The following is a 17,638-nucleotide window of genomic DNA, read 5'->3' as shown; positions in this document are numbered from 1 at the left end:
AGGATGTATAAATACACAGTCACGTCTGGTCAGAATGGAGACGTTAAATCCGATACCTAGTGTAGAGAGAATGCCACGCTCTCTGCACGTTAAGAAACTTGCAACAACTCTTTGAGGGGTTCGTAAGTTTACTGAAAGGCAAAATTTCTGTTTCTATCCAATAAACCCTCATTTTCCAAATGCATGGCGTTTCCAATTTTCCAGACCTTCGTCCTGGATGACCCCTATTACAGGACCTAGCTACCTGTTGTATTTATTGTAAATTTGTTTTTGTCCTGAACATGCATGAACTATTTGCAACTGTATGTTTAGCAATCAATCAATCAATCAACTAGCTTTCAGTAACTTTGAGTACTCTCAGATCTACGTGTAATGACCATAATTATTCAAATTCCTAAGCAGGTAGGGATTTTATAGTACAGGATATAAGGAAATATGAATTTCTTGAATTTATTTCGATAGTATGAACAGAACAGAACTTCTGCATGAGGCATCGACTGTGTGTGTATGTGTTTGTGTAGCCAGGGGACGGTGAAGGTTTCTTTTAAATGAAGGATAGTCAATATGTACTATCAATTGACGTATATATACCAATTATCCTCAATCAGAAAGGAATAGCTATAAAAATACTATAAACAGGTTGTGCTGCTTAATAAAGGGCTACTCTTATCCACGCTGGGCAATGCATATTGTAAATATTTATTTTTAATATATTTCCAATTGTACTGCCGGCTAATTCATCAGTCAGATATAATTGTAAAATTATGTATATTATAATTTCTTCGAAATTTTTTTCATAGATATAGGAAGATGTGGTATGAGTGCCAATGAGACAACTCTCCATCCAAGTAACAATTTATAAAAGTAAACCATTATAGGTCAAGGTACGGCCTTCAACACGGAGCATTGGCTCACACCGAACAGCAAGCTATAAAGGGCCCCCAAAAATTACTAGTGTAAAACCATTCAAACGGGACATGTATATTATCATGATAAAATGACTAGTTTTCATGTTTTTTTGTCATAAAATTTGGCAACTGAAATGCTGAAACCCGTTTTCCGTCTGGGGGCTTCGCCCCCCTTAACCCCATACCAGGGCACTTCCCTGGACCCGCTGGGGGCCTTGAGCGGCCCCCAAACCCCCTGCCGCAATTTGTGCCTGCAGTTTATTGGATACCTAGCTACGCCCCTGAATGGCAAATAGTTCATGCATGTTCAGGATGAAACTTAGTACGAAGTTAGAATTTTAATGCAGCATTTGAAGTTTAATGTTAATGATTGTGTTAGATGTGATGTTTGATTATACAATAAGTTATACTAATACCTGATTTTTATTTTATGTAGATCTGAGTAACATGCACATGGAGGAAATCACAGGTGCTCCAGAGATTCCATTAGGTTAGTAATTTGATCCAAACTTTCTTTAGTTTCTTTTGTTAACTTTCTTGACATCAGACTCGGACTTCTTTTGAACTGAGTTTTACTGTGTGTATTGTTGTGTGTTTGCTTTTTCTACACTGGCTAGAGGTATAGGAGGAGGAGTGAGATCTCAAAAAACATGTTTAAACCCGCCGCATTTTTGCGCCTGTCCCAAGTCAGGAGCCTCTGGCCTTTGTTGGTCTTGTACGATTTTTAATTTTAGTTTCTTGTGTATATTTCAGAATTCATTTCGTTGCTATAACCTAAAAGTCAATTTATAGTCGTATGATTATGTTACCAAATATTTTATTATTACAATGACAGCTGGCAAACATTAATCTTTAAGTGTTTATCCTTTCATTTCAGATGTTTTAGATTCATTAGCTGCAACAATTCATGGTGATGCTGTAGAGGAGCAAACAAGTGTTATTATACCTAAAGGTTTGTTTTGCTATCTTCCTTTAATTGCTGTTTGGGCTCAACACTGTATTGGCCGGATGAATTATAAAGTGGTTGTTTTTACCTAATTGATGAAATCACTTCCTTGTTTTTTCCATCTCAGATCCCCGAATGTTCATAAATAGATAGCACAAGTTGAAGCTATTATAGAATTGTTTGGGGCATTTTTTTACAATAAGACTTAGTTATATTTTAACAAAATTTATAGAAGAGTGTACAAGATTCGTATCATTAACTGGTACAGTTTTGAACCCAACTTTTAAGTTGTGCATCTGATAAGCATCTAATATAATGGAATTGTTAAAGAAATTATTCAATTTTAAGAGAAAAAAATAGAACATTCACAGAACGATTGCACATTTTTTATATTAATGAATTGTTTGATAAGTGTGAGGGGTTTTCAAAACACTTGTAGACAATTACAATGAATTTCTTCTAAAGATATAAACAAGAAGATGTGGTATAATTGCCAATGCAACAATTCTCCACCATAGACCAAATGACACGGAGCCTATCTAAATTTGAATATGTACAAGTCATAAGACATGGTATAATGAACATTTGAGTTAATCAATTTATGAATAATATTTTGTTTATTTCATTTTTTTCCTTTATTTCAGAAGAAGAAGAGTCAAATGACATGTGCAAAGTGTCCAGTCTTCTTGCCAAAAAGAAAATTGGAAGAAAACAGTTCTTTTTGGTGCACTGGGAAGGATATGAATCTTCCGAAGCTACCTGGGAACCAAGAAAGAACATTCCAAATTATTTCATAAAATGTTTTAATAAAAATCTAACAAAAAAGTGAAAATAAACTATCTTATTGTTTAGGGCTGCATACAGTTATTTCTCCTTTTTAGTTAAGTTTTACCCTTGTCCGTCTGTACGTTCGTCCGTACGTCCCCAAATTGGTTTCCGTTCTCTAACTTTAGTTTTCCTCAACCAAATGTTATGAAACTTATACACAATGCTTATAACCACAAAACACAGATCAAGTTTGAATTTTGTGGTGTCACTTTTACCGTTCTTGAGTTATGCCACTTTACAAATGGAAAAAATGCATATTTGCGACTGTACATCAAGCAATCAACCACCAAGATTTAATGTATGTGTTGCAAATGATTATGTTTAATATAAACAACTGACAACTGACATTGACCACAAACCGTTGCCTGTACATACCGGGCTACTTAATCAATAGTTAGAGCACTGAGAAACTAGTCTAGTAAAAACTGGCAAACCCTTGTCAGTCTGTACGTACGTCCGTACGTCCCCAAATTGGTTTCCTTTCTTTAACTTTAGTTCTCCTCAACCTAATGTTTTGAAACTTATACACAATGCAACCACAAAACACAGATCAAGTTTGAATTTTGGTGGTTTCATGTTTACCGTTCTTGAGTTATGCCCCTTTACAAATGGAAAAATTGCTAAATTTTTTGTTTCCGTTCTCTTTCTTTAGTTTGTCTCAACCAAATGTTATGAAACTTATACACAATGCTCATTACTACAAAATACAGATCAAGTTTGAATTTTGGTGGTGTCACTTATACCGTTCTATAGTTATGTCCCTTTACAAATGGAAACATTGCTTAACTTTTCATTTCCATTCTCCTACTTTAGTTTGACTCAACCAAATGTTATGAAATGTATACACAATGCTTATTACCACAAAACACAGATCAAGTAGAAATTTGTGTAGCGTCACTTTTACAATTCTTGAGTTATGTCCCTTTATAACATTATATCCAAGCGGGGGCATCATATGATTGTGTCCCATGGACACATTCCTCATTTATTCGTTTTGTTCTCTAACGTAAGTTAGCCTCCAGCAAATGTTATGAAACGTATAACCAATGCTTATTACCACAAAACACAGATTAAGCACACAATTGGGTAGTGTCTCTTTTGCCGTTCTTTAGTTATGCTCATCTATAATCATATATGCAAGCAGGGTTATCATCTGTGTCCCATGGACACATATCCCATTTATCTTATCTTGTGTCTGTTTACCCATCATTAAATGTCGTAAACCTTTGTGCATAAATATTGAGGACATATTAGAGCTTAAAGTTTTATCAAGTGGACAAGTTTTCTGCCAATAACAATTGTTGGACATGTTAAATTTGGGAGAGTACTGTTTGTTTACATGTTCGTTAGTAACAGGAAACACTTATGGGAAGTCAATGATACGTGGTATGTACGTGTTCTATAATATAGTTGGAGGAGCATTTGCATCTCTCATTCTATTGATATAAGGGGGTCTGACCCCAAAAATCATTGATCAGTTTATATGCTAAATCTGATTAGTTCAGTTTGAAGGACACCAGTAATGGTAAATCAACAATATTTGGTGTGTTGTTGGCAGAATTACAACATCGCATCCATGAAAATTAGTTGGTTAACCCCCTTAGTCATGGTGGTCGTGGACAAACCCAAGTAAGAAATTAACACCTCAAAGAAACATAAATAGAACCATACAAATATAACATTCTTGCAGGTTCTCGGATACCATCTCGCATATTAAAATAACATCTTGCAGAAATGCGCCTTGTGTGATATCGATCCTCTTCCTATTTTGAGCTTTTCCTGCTATCCGAAATAAAAATTGTGGAACTTATTTTATCGGAATCATTTGGCAATATTTCCAATCTACTGTTTCTTTACGTAAATCTCTGCAGCATTGGGGCCCACTCAGCAAGCTGTGTTCCCTTAAAGGATCGTTGTTAAAAATATAAATGTATTGAATTAGAAGTTATTCCAAATGTTGAAAGAAATTTCCCGAAAGGAAAGTTGGGCATGCACAAAATTTAATTACAGGAATATACATATTATATACACGAAGCAGTCATAGAATGTTGGCCAATATATAGATTTGATATCAATAGCAGTTTTTATCTAAATAAAATTTATGAACGGTTGGTACTGATTTAAATTAGTGTCTCTTTCATAACAGTCTTGAACATTGAAACTAAATATTAGATAAAAGACACAGGTTGGCTGTCACTGTGCACCACAGTTCAACATAGAAACCTATTGGGAAAAACCAGAGAACTCTCTATGTCTGAAAACACTGTCAAACATCCTAATATACTATCCAGACTGATCTGTTTCCACACTTGTTGTTGAATAAATATGTATGTATTAAAATGTATTATTATACAATTAATACAAAATGAAACTTATTACTTGACTTTCTTATATTTTTATATATAGCCAAATGCTACTTTAAGATCATGTTATGTATAATATGTGAAATAATCAGTGTTTTGTTTTTAAGTTTTGGCGTAAATGAGATATAGCATTGTGGTGAAAATGCAAGATGACCGCTACCTAAAACAAATAATGTCACATACATTATTAAAAAAGACAACTTCTGATAAAATGGATGTGGATATGAGCAACTATACGCTACAATAGACAATATTTATTTGCACAAACAAATTAACATTAACATTACATTTACATGACGACCTATAATAATAACAAACAAAAAAATACACCACATCTTGTACGTTCATGTATTTCACATCCACTTTTTTGATGTAATATTATTTGCATAGCACAAAAATGTCGGCATTCACCGCAAAAGCTAACCAAACCTTTAAACAGACTTAATCTGAAGGGATATAGTTCCGATATTTTTGTAAAGTCATTAAGAATGGCATATTTTGGTATTAATATTGATTCACTCATATAGGGTCTTTGCATCGGAAATAAACTCAACGTATTCTCAAACCATGACACGGGTTCAAATATTTTATGATGGTATGATACTAAATCCCTAACGGGAGGGATTGTGCTTGATTCTCTGTATGAAGACATGATCTTTATATCAGTTTAATAGAGGTCTGGAGCTAGCATGTCTGTAACTGTTAGTAGTCCTTTGTTAATCTATGTATCGTTAACGTTGTCATTTTCCTTAGTTTCTTTTGTTACCTATTCTGACATCGGACTCTGAATACTTTTAAACTGAGTTTTACTGTGCGTATTGATGTGTGTTTCTTTGTTCTATATTGGTTAGATGTATAGCTGGAGGGTTGAGATCTCACAAAACATGTTTAATCCCGCCGCAAGTTTGCGCCTGTCCCATGTGAGGAGCCTCTGAACTTTGTAAGTCTTGCATTTTTTTTAGTTCATTTATATGTTTTGGAGTTTAGTATGACGTCCATTTTTACTGACTGATTTTTATTTAGGGGCCAGCTGAGGCCCACATCCGGGTGCGGGATTTTCCCGCTGCTTTGAAGACTCATTGGTGGCCTTCGGCTGTTATCTGCTCTTTGGTTGGGTTGTTGTCTTTTCTACATATTCACAATTTCCATTCTCAATTTTATTAATCAATGATAAAATATATATGACAGACAAAAAATACAATGACTGATTTATTAGTTATTTGGTATCCAACACCGAATCTACGTACGGCAGAGATAAAGCAACATAGATACCTAAAACTTGTTATGGAGTATAAGTCATTCAATCAGTAACCCAGCAATATAATACTAGTATACCATTTGACGACAATGAAGCCAACTAAGAGGCGTTCAGTTAAACACTGGTGTAGACAGAAAGACCTAAATTACACTTTACTAGATATTCTGTGTGTAATTAGTTGTCGTTTTTTTTTTAATCTAAATCAGTAGACAATTCATACAATATGTTGGTGAAATATCCCCGGTTGTTATAAAAGAACGAATTAAATATTCTTGTGTTTTCCAAAAAGTTCACCAAGTCGTTGATGGTTTTCTGTAACGAAAGAAGAAGTCTATATCAACACATAACTACACTCAATGGCAGTATCTTTCACATGTTCTGTAAACGATTAACAAATTAAATTACTCGTTTAACATACTTTATGAGCTATATAAATAAAATCAACACCGGGTGTGAACCTGAGTCGTTGCATGGTGCTTAACGGCAGTGGCGGATCCACTGACTGCATTAAGAGGGGGTACAGTTCGCTCCATTCATGCTTCAGTGATTCCTTATATAAGCAACCATAATTTTCCCACAAAAAGGAGGAGGGGGTTTGATTGGCCTTTTAACGCATGCACTTAGTCAATTAAGATATTTTCCAACAAAAAGGGGGAGGGGCCTGATTCGCTTTTGAACACATGCACTTGTAAATGCTCTTTTGTTCCGACGTTGGAAAGTTCCGGGCGGAAAGAACTAACTAGCCGAAAAGTTCCGGAGGAACTTATTAACTAGTTACTTCGTTCTTCCTCTGGTTTAAAAGTTCCACCGGAACAAAGTGACTAGTTGAAAAGTCCCAACGGAACATATCAACTAGTTAGAAAGTTCCTTTTTGCCAAATTAGTCAAAACCGAAACTAACAAACTAGCACAAAAGTTCAAACGGAACTTATCAACCAGGCAGAAAGTTCCATTTGGAGAATTGATGCAAAGTAAAAGCGCAACATATTATATTTGAACCTTTCAAAGGGAAACCAAGATACTGATTACAAAAGTCAAAAGGAACTTATCAACTAGCCACAAAGTTCCTCTTTGGCAAATAAGTCAAAACCGGAACTAACAAACTAGCCCAAAAGTTCCAACGGAACTTATCAACCAGTCACAAAGTTCCATTTGGAGAATTGATGCAAAGTAAAAGCGCAACATATTATCTTTGAACCTTTTCAAAGGGGAACAAAGATACTAGCCACAAAAGTCAAACGGAACTAATCAACTAGTCACAAAGTTCCTCTTTGTTAGGGTTAGGGTTAGGGTTGTGGTTAGGTTAGGGTTAGGGTTAGGGTTAGGGTTAGGGTTAGGGTTAGGGTTAGGGTTAGGTTAGGTTAGGTTAGGTTAGGTTAGGTTAGGTTAGGGTTAGGTTAGGGTTAGGGTTAGGGTTAGGGGTTAGGGTTAGGGGTTAGGGTTAGGGTTAGGGTTAGGGTTAGGGTTAGGGTTAGGGTTAGGGTTAGGGTTAGGTTAGGATTAGGGTTAGGGTTAGGGTTAGGGTTAGGGTTAGGGTTAGGGTTAGGGTTAGGGTTAGGGTTAGGTTAGGGTTAGGGTTAGGGTTAGGGTTAGGGTTAGGGTTAGGTTAGGGTTAGGGTTAGGGTTATGGTTATGGTTAGGGTTAGGGTTAGGGTTAACTATTCAACTAGCTACATTGTTCCGGGACTTTTCAACTAGCTACTTTTTTCCGGAACTTTTCGACTGCACTCGGAATAAAACAACTAGTTGGAAAGTTCCATCGGAACGAAATAACTAGTTCAAAAGTTCCGCCGGAACAAAGTAAATGACGGACCATAGTGGCTGTTACACACTTAGTCTATTAAGATTTATTCCCACAAAATGGGGGAGGGGTTTGATTCGCCTTTCAACGCATGCACGTAGTCAATTAAAATATTTTCCCACAAAAAGGGGGAGGGGGCTTGATTCGCCGTTGAACGCATGCACTTAGTCAATTAAGATTGGAGTCAAAAGCACATAACACCTGTTCTGTGTTGACATTATAGCTTGTGTTTATGTAGTTTATTGAATGTCTTGACGGCGATATTTTGGCATGAACCGCCACTGATATCTGTGTGCAGTACACGCAAAATGGTTGTTAGAGGTTTCAGAAACAAACAACAATCAGTACGCCTATGACATGAATTGGAGAAACAACCATTTTGCAAAATTTATCTTTTTCTTTACAGACCTGTCCTATATCTTTCTTTATTGTAGCTTGATGAAAGGCATGTGACATGGACTACTCTTATCGGGTTGTAGAAATCCATCAGTTGATTCATTTACATTAGAATAATCGTAATGATGAAGGAGATCTGTTATCCGCAATAATTATTGTTTGGCGGTGTTGCCTAGAAGTGAGAAATGAAAATTGCCACACGTTACAGCCACGAACGTGCAGGGAGTAAAGAACCAGATCTCCTGTAATATATTTAGGTTAATTTCGCTGCATTTTATATATATATGATATTTTTAAATTGAAATTGAAGATGATGTATAACAGCTTGTCGTCCAGTGGCAGGTTATATATCTATTATATATATACTTAGCAATTATGAATGTGATATATATATATATATATATATATATTTGTATCAATCTGATGCGTTACGCCTTTTTCAACAGATTTTTATATTTCGTTCTTATATCCCAAGTCAGGAGCCTGCAATTCAGTGGTTGTCGTTTGTTGCTGTGTTACATATTTGTTTTTCGTTCATTTTTTTGTGTGTACATTAATCAGTTCGTTTTCTCGTTTGGGATGCAGTTTGGTCTTTGTTCGTTGAAGGTCGTATGGTGACATATAGCTGTTAATATCTATGTCATTTGGTCTCTTGCGAAGAGTTGTCTCATTGACAACCATACCACGTTTTCTTTTTTTTATGTGAATCAAAATAAAACTTTCATATTCGCATTCGTATGAATGACCCAATGATTTCTCTTTTGTTTTGACCCAATAATTTCCCAAATTCTTTAGAACATTATTAAAGCAGTCTATCCATCATATTAATTAGTTCTTGACCAGAATATGCATTTGGGTATTTGATAATGGCATTTAAAAAGCCACAAGAACGTCCTATCGTCTAAAATGTGTTCTTCTCACTGATGTTGTTCACCATCCAGAGCTTGGCTTACTTAATGCAGATGACCAGTCCCAGACTTTTGACTACTGGCTTATACGTATCTTAAGATACATTAAGTGTATACTACCATCTTGGATTCAGAAATATAGCAGTACACAATCGGACTAGTTCATTGCATAAATCTACAAGTTATGAGACATGTTGGCAATTTTTGTGTAAGACTGTGTATTGAACGGAATAAACTTGATTGGCGAATTGCATTATTTAGTCTGTTTTATCAAATACCAAATATTTGTGTTTTGCCAATGCATTTTTTTAAATAAGCCATATACGGGGAGATAACTCTTTTAGTAAATTTGTTGTGAGATGAAAAATTTTGCTCCATGATTAAGGCATCTCTGTGAATTTGAGATGACAAACAGAAATAAAAGTGATGTTCCTTCGATTCACTGATGGCTTATTACATGTGCTTATAGTGATTTTGTAACATGATTTGAAACTCAATACTATATTTTTTTCATCAGGTTTTGACTGCTAGGTTATGCATTGGTCATCAACAGTTTAAATTGTCAGAGAAATGATGAAAATGGCCCTTTGTGCTGACCATGAAGAATGGAGTTTGCTCATTGATGAAGACTGTACAGTGCCCTATAGTTGTTTATTTCTCTCTTGTGGAGAGTTGTTTTAATGGCAATCATATACCACATCTTATTTTTATACTAAATGGATTCTCCAGTCATAAATTGCATTGTAAAGTGTTTTTCACACTTTTCAGGGAATATACAAAACATATTGTCATTGGTATACAATAGTTGAAAAAGACATTAATGATCCATGACTTTAGTGTGACAGAATGGCTGCAAATTTATAATTAGAGGGGACCTAGCTATGCTGAGAAGCATTGCTTTAGTTGTAGTTTTGAGAAACAGAAACAGTGTATGATGCAAGTAAATATATTTATTAAAGAAATTGTACATTTAATTTATGTATACAGTGTTTTTTTTTGGGGTTTACATAAAGGCTCATTGAATAAAAAATTATTATGCATCCAATAAGAAACAATTTCGTTGCTTACAGTTTCTCTCTGTCTCTCTTTAACAAAAGTAATTTTTCAATACAATAGCCTTAAACTCTTATTTTCATTAATTAATATGTATTGCAGTTAAGAATATAAAATTCAGCTTGTGGTAAAACAAAATGCAAGTTACAACATGTATACAACAAATATTATACCAATCAGTTGATGAACTTCTGAGATCCAATTTTTGTAGTTCTCAATTTTGCTCCTGACACATTCACTCCATCTTAAGCAAAAACCTTTATTTCCAATACAATGTTTTGAAACTGTTAAGATTATTAGTTAATCTTTGTTGTTGTATAGTATAAAAAACTCAGCTTCTTTATTGCTGTGTTACAAACAAAATGCAAATTACAGCATAATATACAACAAACAACAAATCTTATAACAATAAGTTTATCAAGAGTCACTTGTCCTCAGTTCCATTGATGATTTAGAAAAGGAACCTAAATTTTGTAATTTGAGGGCTTGAGTATGTATTGTAACTTTTTTTTGTAAGTACAACTCATAAAGTCAGCTTTTTTAGAAATAATTTCAGAGAAGTAACTTTTTTTTCATTTTTATTTCTTTTGGAAAAAGAAATGAAATTCATCTTCTATATCATATTATAATATTTAGAAATTCTTGCTTTAATAACATTTCTATAGATTCAATTTCCTTTATAGTTTTGCATGACAATTAATTTTCAGAATCATAATATCTTTGAAATATATATACCATGAATATACATTCTGTGCATCTAACATCTTAAAGATTTCAAACAATTCCTTTTAATAGCCAAATAATAACTTTAGTATGTAGCCTAGAATAAATTATAAGTCCACAGAACATGCATATATTTTTTGATATTTTTTATGCAAATATTTATTAATCAAAGCTTTCAAAATAAAAAAAAAGTGTTGAATATTATTTGTTTTTTCCTGAAACAAAACTGATAGACCAAACACCGACTTACATAAACGTTTTTAGCCTATTATTCAGGATACTACTAAATATTTTAGATAGACAGTTGTTTTTAGAAATACTTCTGTAGATATCGATTCCAGAATGAAATTTTATATAATCATAAAAGATGAATTCCAATGTTTTGGATATTAAATAACCATTTTTAAATTAGATTAAAAAGTTGAAATTCTCATTAAAGAGTGATGATTTGATGAGGAATCATCCGACATACTTTGCAAGCACATTTACCTCTGTTAAATTTTGTATTTTCTTATTGTTTAAAGCTGTTTTTTGTTTAAATACATTGAAAATAAGAAAATCACAGTAATTTTATTATAATATCCAAAAAAGTATGCCCAGAAGGAACGCTAAGAGAAAGACAGTTTTAGAGGTCCTCCATGTCTTCTTCATCACTACTCTCTTCCTCATCATCACTTTCAATGTCCTCAACTGATATCTCCTCCTTTATAGCCATTTCTTTCAACATTTGTTGCATCCTTTCATGATCATCAGTCAATATGCTATCAGTTAACTGAGATTCAACAGACACTTCCCCAATGTACTCTGAAAACTGCCTGTTTAATCTTATAATAACCATTTCATAGTACATTCCTTCTTTTATTAAGAATGCAGTTTCTCCTGCAGTTCGATGTTCCCCTAGTTTTACTTTCACAATATTGTACTGATGTTTGTACCAATTAGTGACAGACCTCATTTCTTGCTTGAGCAAAGTTTGTTCTTCGATGGCTCGATCAATGAGGCATTTCAGTTGAATAATTTCCTGTTTTATTGTGTTTGGAATATCTGACACAACCTCCAAATCTACCATGCATTTATAAATTTCACTGTCAATGTCCTTGACAGTATCAAAAGTGATCTGCTCTGGTAAACCTTCAGAGGAATCCCCAATCATGTTGTAAGCTGCAATGGATTTGTGAATTTTTTTTGATATGCACTTTAACTGTTTTGACAGTTTAATGAAAACAGCCTGTCCTTCTGAAATATCAATAAAATGTACAATATTATAGTATTATATAGTGTTATACATATGAGATAAGTAAACAGTGCTAACACATCTTTCATAGAGGAATTGGATGTCAACAAGAAATAATGTTTAAATATTTATTCTAATATGACGCGCTAGTTCGCTTTGTAAACAACACCGTGATAAAATTCTCAATATATCTATACTTAGCGCAAACTCCGAGATATACATAATAATGGATGTTACAATATACCTCCCATGTAAATCAACATGTATCGAAACCTATTTGCAAACGCTATGCAGATTTTTTTTTAAAAATTGCAATTAAAAAAAAGACTACAGAACTTTTATTCTTATTCGGATGCATAACAAAAAGAATAAATGCACAAGTGCTCGGTGAAATCCACAAAATCCAAATAAAATAAAATTCCGCGAAAGTCCACTAATGCTTTTGGCTCCTTAGTAAGGAAATGTCAACTTTGGATTACGAGAAAAACATGTAATCAAAAATGGTAAATGTTGGGTTTGAAAATTAAAAGAATTAAGAACAATTTTTCTAGCTGTTATTCACGAAATATTTATGCAAGCTACAGATTTATTAGAATTTTTTAGCTTTATCTAAAATGGAGTAAAAAAGAACAGCCCCACATACGGCATACCCACTCTCGCTTCAGTTTTTTAATGACCGTATTTGTCCTCTTAGAATCAAAATAATTCATGGAAGCCATAGATTTGTTGGAAATTTACACATGGCCTGGGCCGTGATATTCGTTAATTTTATCCCTCACTAATGCTCAGGATAAAATTCGAATATCACGGCCCAGGCCATGTGTAAATTTCCAACAAATCTATGGCTTCCATGAATTATTTCTTAAATAATGTCATGGTCAGTATATGCATTCAGTTTCGATGGAAGTTGAAGACCAATGAATTTTAAAGGAATCAATCACACAGTAAAGCCTGCTAACATTATTGTTGATTCTAAATTTAAGGGTGTTATGAAGTGTTTTAATTCTTTGTATTGAGAAAAATCTTATTTCAATTTTCATAAATTGTCGTTATGCAAAAAATATCATAAAGTTATGTTAGCTCAAAGAAGGCAAGTTCAACATAGATTATTAAATATTGTTTTAATTGGTACTGATATTGATTTTGTTATCAGTAAATTAAAAGCAAACTAAATATTATTGTTATTTACATATACACATTTATGGATCTACAATCTGTCGATACCTGTATCTTGGCATTGCACAAGGTCATGTTTTTCTCTGACTGTTTATGATGTCTTAACACTAAATCCATTGGATGTTGGATGTGTACGGATTGATAATTTAGTCTTAGATGCATAATATTTTTTTTTTATTAGTTGTTAGTGGCTTTGAACTAGCTGTCAGTAACTGCGAGTACTCTCAGATCTGTACTTAGTGTCTTTTTGTTGTTTGGATGTACAAGTACCCGGCCATGCCCACTTGTATTTGTAGTATTTGTATTTTTATCCATCTGATGAGTTTAGCCTCTTTCAACTGATTTTTATAGTTCGTTCTTATGTTGTACTGTTACACCACTGTTCCAGGTTAGGGGAGGGTTGGGATCCCGCTAACATGTTAAACCCAGCCACATTCTGTATGTATGTGCCTGTCCCAAGTCAGGAGCCTGTAATTCAGTGGTTGTCGTTTGTTTATGTGTTACATATTTGTTTTTCGTTCATTTTTTGTACATAAATTAGGCCGTTAGTTTTCTCATTTGAATTGTTTTACATTGTCATTTCGGGGCCTTTTATAGCTGACTGTGCGGTATGGGCTTCGCTCATTGTTGAAGGCCATACGGTGACCTATAGTTGTTAATTTCTGTGTCATTTGGTGTCTTGTGGGGAGTTGTCTCATTGGCAATCATACCACATCTTCTTTTTTATAAGTATGGAATGAAAAAGTGCATTACACGAGGAAGCCTGCATGATAAAAATTTCTGGAAGATCTGATTTGCAGTTCTACCGAAAAATGTTACTAAAATTTCATACATGGCCATTATTTGTAAAATAAAGCATAGTAAGTTCAGTAAACATGAAGTTGTTAGAGATAAATGAAAAAAGCATCACAGGATTGAGCATGCTTACATAAAGGAAGTTTTAGATTCCCTTCCCTTCGTTCTATGGGTAATAAAACTTTGCTTACTTGAATATTTGCGCAATAACCGTAGTAAATAGTGCCTCTCTGAAACATGTTTCTTCAGGGTTACAAGTTGTAATTTTTTTTGTTTTTCTTTCACAATCTTTACATCCTTCTTATAGTTTTCGTCAGTTTGATGCAATCTAGAGGTCTTGTTCTTTTTTTCAAATGTTGATAAGGTTTTCTCTAGTCTGTAAAGATATTTGAATAAAAAATTTATACATCAAAATGTTTAGTTATTTTTATATATTGTTATATATGCCTTTCAAAACAACTTTTTAACATAATCAGCAGTCATTTCACGGAATTTCCAGGCAAAACTCTGCTCATGAGATCACAAGTGAGTAGTAAGACTCAACTGATCGGCAAAACAAGCCTGACTTTCCATGTATGTACTTTATATTGGGTAAAAACTGAAGACAAAAATTGTACAAAATTCAGAATATTTGCACAAAATTGTAGCTTTTCTAGTGTAATATGCGTGTTTTCAAATGTTCATACATGTTAAAACATTTCTAAGGTATTTAAATAAGGTCACAATTAATTTTAGATCATCATGTTAACTAGTTTTATATCTTTTAAACTTTTATTAAAGGATGACATAGATAAGAATGTTATTTTCCCTTCTGTTTTATATTTTAAATGATACTGTATATAATTGCCCTAAATATGCATCATGCCAGGTTGTAAAAAAAAAGGCAATTGCTGTCAAAATAAATATTATTACAATTTCTTAAAGTTTTCGTAATCATGCACCTCTCTTTTTCTTCCTTGAACTTGTCATCTAGTTGTTCATATCTGAAAATTAAGAATGACAATATTAGAAATAAATATATATACTTACAAAAAGCTTATTACTTAAAAGTACATAAAAATCTTCTATTTATTTCTCTTAAATGAGTAATCATTTTTGGTAGCAGTCATGTTGTAGCCCTAATCACAACCAATATAAATATAGATTATTACATTGATACAAGTGGAATATTGGATTTGTCCAATCAAGATAGTTAAATTATCAATTTTAAAGTCCGAGCCTCGGCAAGATTGGATCGAGATTGGATAAATCTGATAATCCACGCGTAACTATGTAATAATCTGTTTCTCTAATGATAAAAATTTTCCTTTTTTTCTAAACTAAAATCCCCTTCGAGTGCCTTCCACTTTCCATGAAGTTGTCAATTTTATTAACACTTGTTAGAACATTTTGATCATTTCAGAGAGCTGAGAAAGGTTATGACCCTTAAACTCAGCCAGTCATCTTCTGAGATCACACAACCACACATTGATTAAATTTTTTTATACAATGGGTTCGGAAAGGGATATATTTCCATAGAATTAGAGAAAATCATTTATAAATAAAGACATCTGGCATGATTAGTTAATATATTGCTAATGAGACCACTTTCCATAAAAAACACCTAAGATGTGAACACTAATAAACACTTTGATCATCAAACAATGGAATCACTATAAAAATAAATGGAATGTACTATTGGTATATTCTGTCAATCATAATATATGCATGGTCAATATTGTACATTTTCAACATGATTTTTAATAATATCGTTGTAACTACAATGCTGTTCCTTTTTCCTTGAAAGTTACCAACCAAATTAGACTTAACTCTGGGTTTGTACTAAAATGAGTAATTTTGTAATGGGTGCCACATGTGGAGCAGGATCTGCTTATCCTTAGATCACCTCCAGTTTTAGTGAGTTTCCTGTTGTACAAGTACAAATAAAGCAAAACTTTATTTGTGTACCTGTTATTTGTACAAAAGTTGGCTGATTGCAGGATAAATGTAAACTAATATGCAATTTAGAAAAATAACGGCCTGATTTATGTACAACATAATGAACAAAAACAAATATAATAATTTATTCACATTTTACTGGTCATTATTGTGGAACTTCTATGACCATTCAATTCATTAGTTGATGAGTACTGGAGGATGCATGATGGAAATGTTATATGTAATCATATTATATTCAATATGATATCGAGGCCTTAAAATGTACTGTTTATTTTTTGACATACCCAATTCTGTAATATCTTTGAAGACTGAGAATATATTCATCTGTCTTGTTCAGTTTAACTGGAAAATAAAACCGAACACAAATGAAGAAGGTAAATTAATTTTTACTGGCATTTACAAGAATCAAATGTAGTAAATATAAAAGTAGTTTACAGCCTCTGATATAAAAAACCTTGTTTGTGATTTCTATATGTGTAAACATAGAGTTTATATATGGCATTAGTAAGGAAAGAATGCTTGCTTAAAATTAATTTTTATGACATCCTTTATTAATTCCAAATGTTTTGTTTCTACACCATATATTAGTTTTGGAACAGTTGGTAGAGTTGCAGTGTACAAAGATAATGTAACAACCAAATATTATCTCAAAATATATTACTAATTTGAAGTAGAAATTGTACTCAGCTCCGAACATGATAGAAATGTTACGAAACCAATCTACATGTTTCTGATCCTAGCTGGCTAATAAATTTTGATATTTTAAGACAATGTATATAGTTTTAATACTCAATATGTCTAGAATGGAAATTATATCAAAATTAATTCAGAGTCCTCTTAACTATAAAAAAAAGAGTTTTTTACTAAAATATAAGGAGGTCTTACTGTGAGATACTTTCATATATGTGACATGTAACCCGAAACGTTTTAATTTTGAACACAGTACAGTAGAAAATGATCATGTTTTGACAAAACTTGAAAATAGGAGATGTATAAGTGCGTTGTGTGATACAGTTTCTTTCATTTTTCATTGAAATATAAATTTAAAACATATGGATTATTAAAACTTACTTGTTGCATCATTGTTTTGAGTGTGTAGCACTGAAGACTTTTCCTCTTCAATCCATTGGATAATCTTATCATTTCCAATAACCTTGTCTGAATACAAACAAACATGGATTATAGTTTGCAAGTTGATATACTTCACATATGTTTTACACATAACTTATATAAATATACAACAAAAATTTCATTGTAACAATTAACATTATCTGTGGTTTAATTTTTTTTTCAACCTGAACATTTGGTTATA

At 33.0% G+C, this 17,638-nt stretch overlaps 2 protein-coding genes across 12 annotated transcripts in view; one reads left to right on the top strand and one right to left on the bottom strand.

Annotated features, from left to right (window-relative positions):
* The window catches only part of LOC127711997 (uncharacterized), a 77,137-nt gene that overhangs the window by 5,726 nt on the left and 53,773 nt on the right, over positions 1 to 17,638 (top strand). The gene's annotated exons all lie outside the window — the stretch shown is intronic.
* The window catches only part of LOC127712409 (uncharacterized), an 87,593-nt gene continuing 80,292 nt past the window's right edge, over positions 10,338 to 17,638 (bottom strand). For all 11 annotated transcript variants that reach the window (XM_052218837.1, XM_052218842.1, XM_052218836.1 and 8 more), the window contains 5 exons: positions 17,398 to 17,484; positions 16,611 to 16,668; positions 15,330 to 15,371; positions 14,580 to 14,764; positions 10,338 to 12,419 (listed from right to left, as the gene is read on the bottom strand). In XM_052218837.1, coding sequence (XP_052074797.1) covers positions 11,809 to 12,419; positions 14,580 to 14,764; positions 15,330 to 15,371; positions 16,611 to 16,668; positions 17,398 to 17,484 — 983 coding nt within the window. In that variant the 3' untranslated portion in view covers positions 10,338 to 11,808. The remainder of the gene's footprint in view (positions 12,420 to 14,579; positions 14,765 to 15,329; positions 15,372 to 16,610; positions 16,669 to 17,397; positions 17,485 to 17,638) is intronic.

Source organism: Mytilus californianus, unplaced genomic scaffold (assembly GCF_021869535.1).
Source record: "Mytilus californianus isolate M0D057914Y unplaced genomic scaffold, xbMytCali1.0.p SCAF_8, whole genome shotgun sequence".
NCBI classification, from domain to species: domain Eukaryota; kingdom Metazoa; phylum Mollusca; class Bivalvia; order Mytilida; family Mytilidae; genus Mytilus; species Mytilus californianus.
The sequence above is the reverse complement of the archived record's forward strand: the minus strand, read 5'-3'. Positions and strand labels throughout refer to the sequence as shown.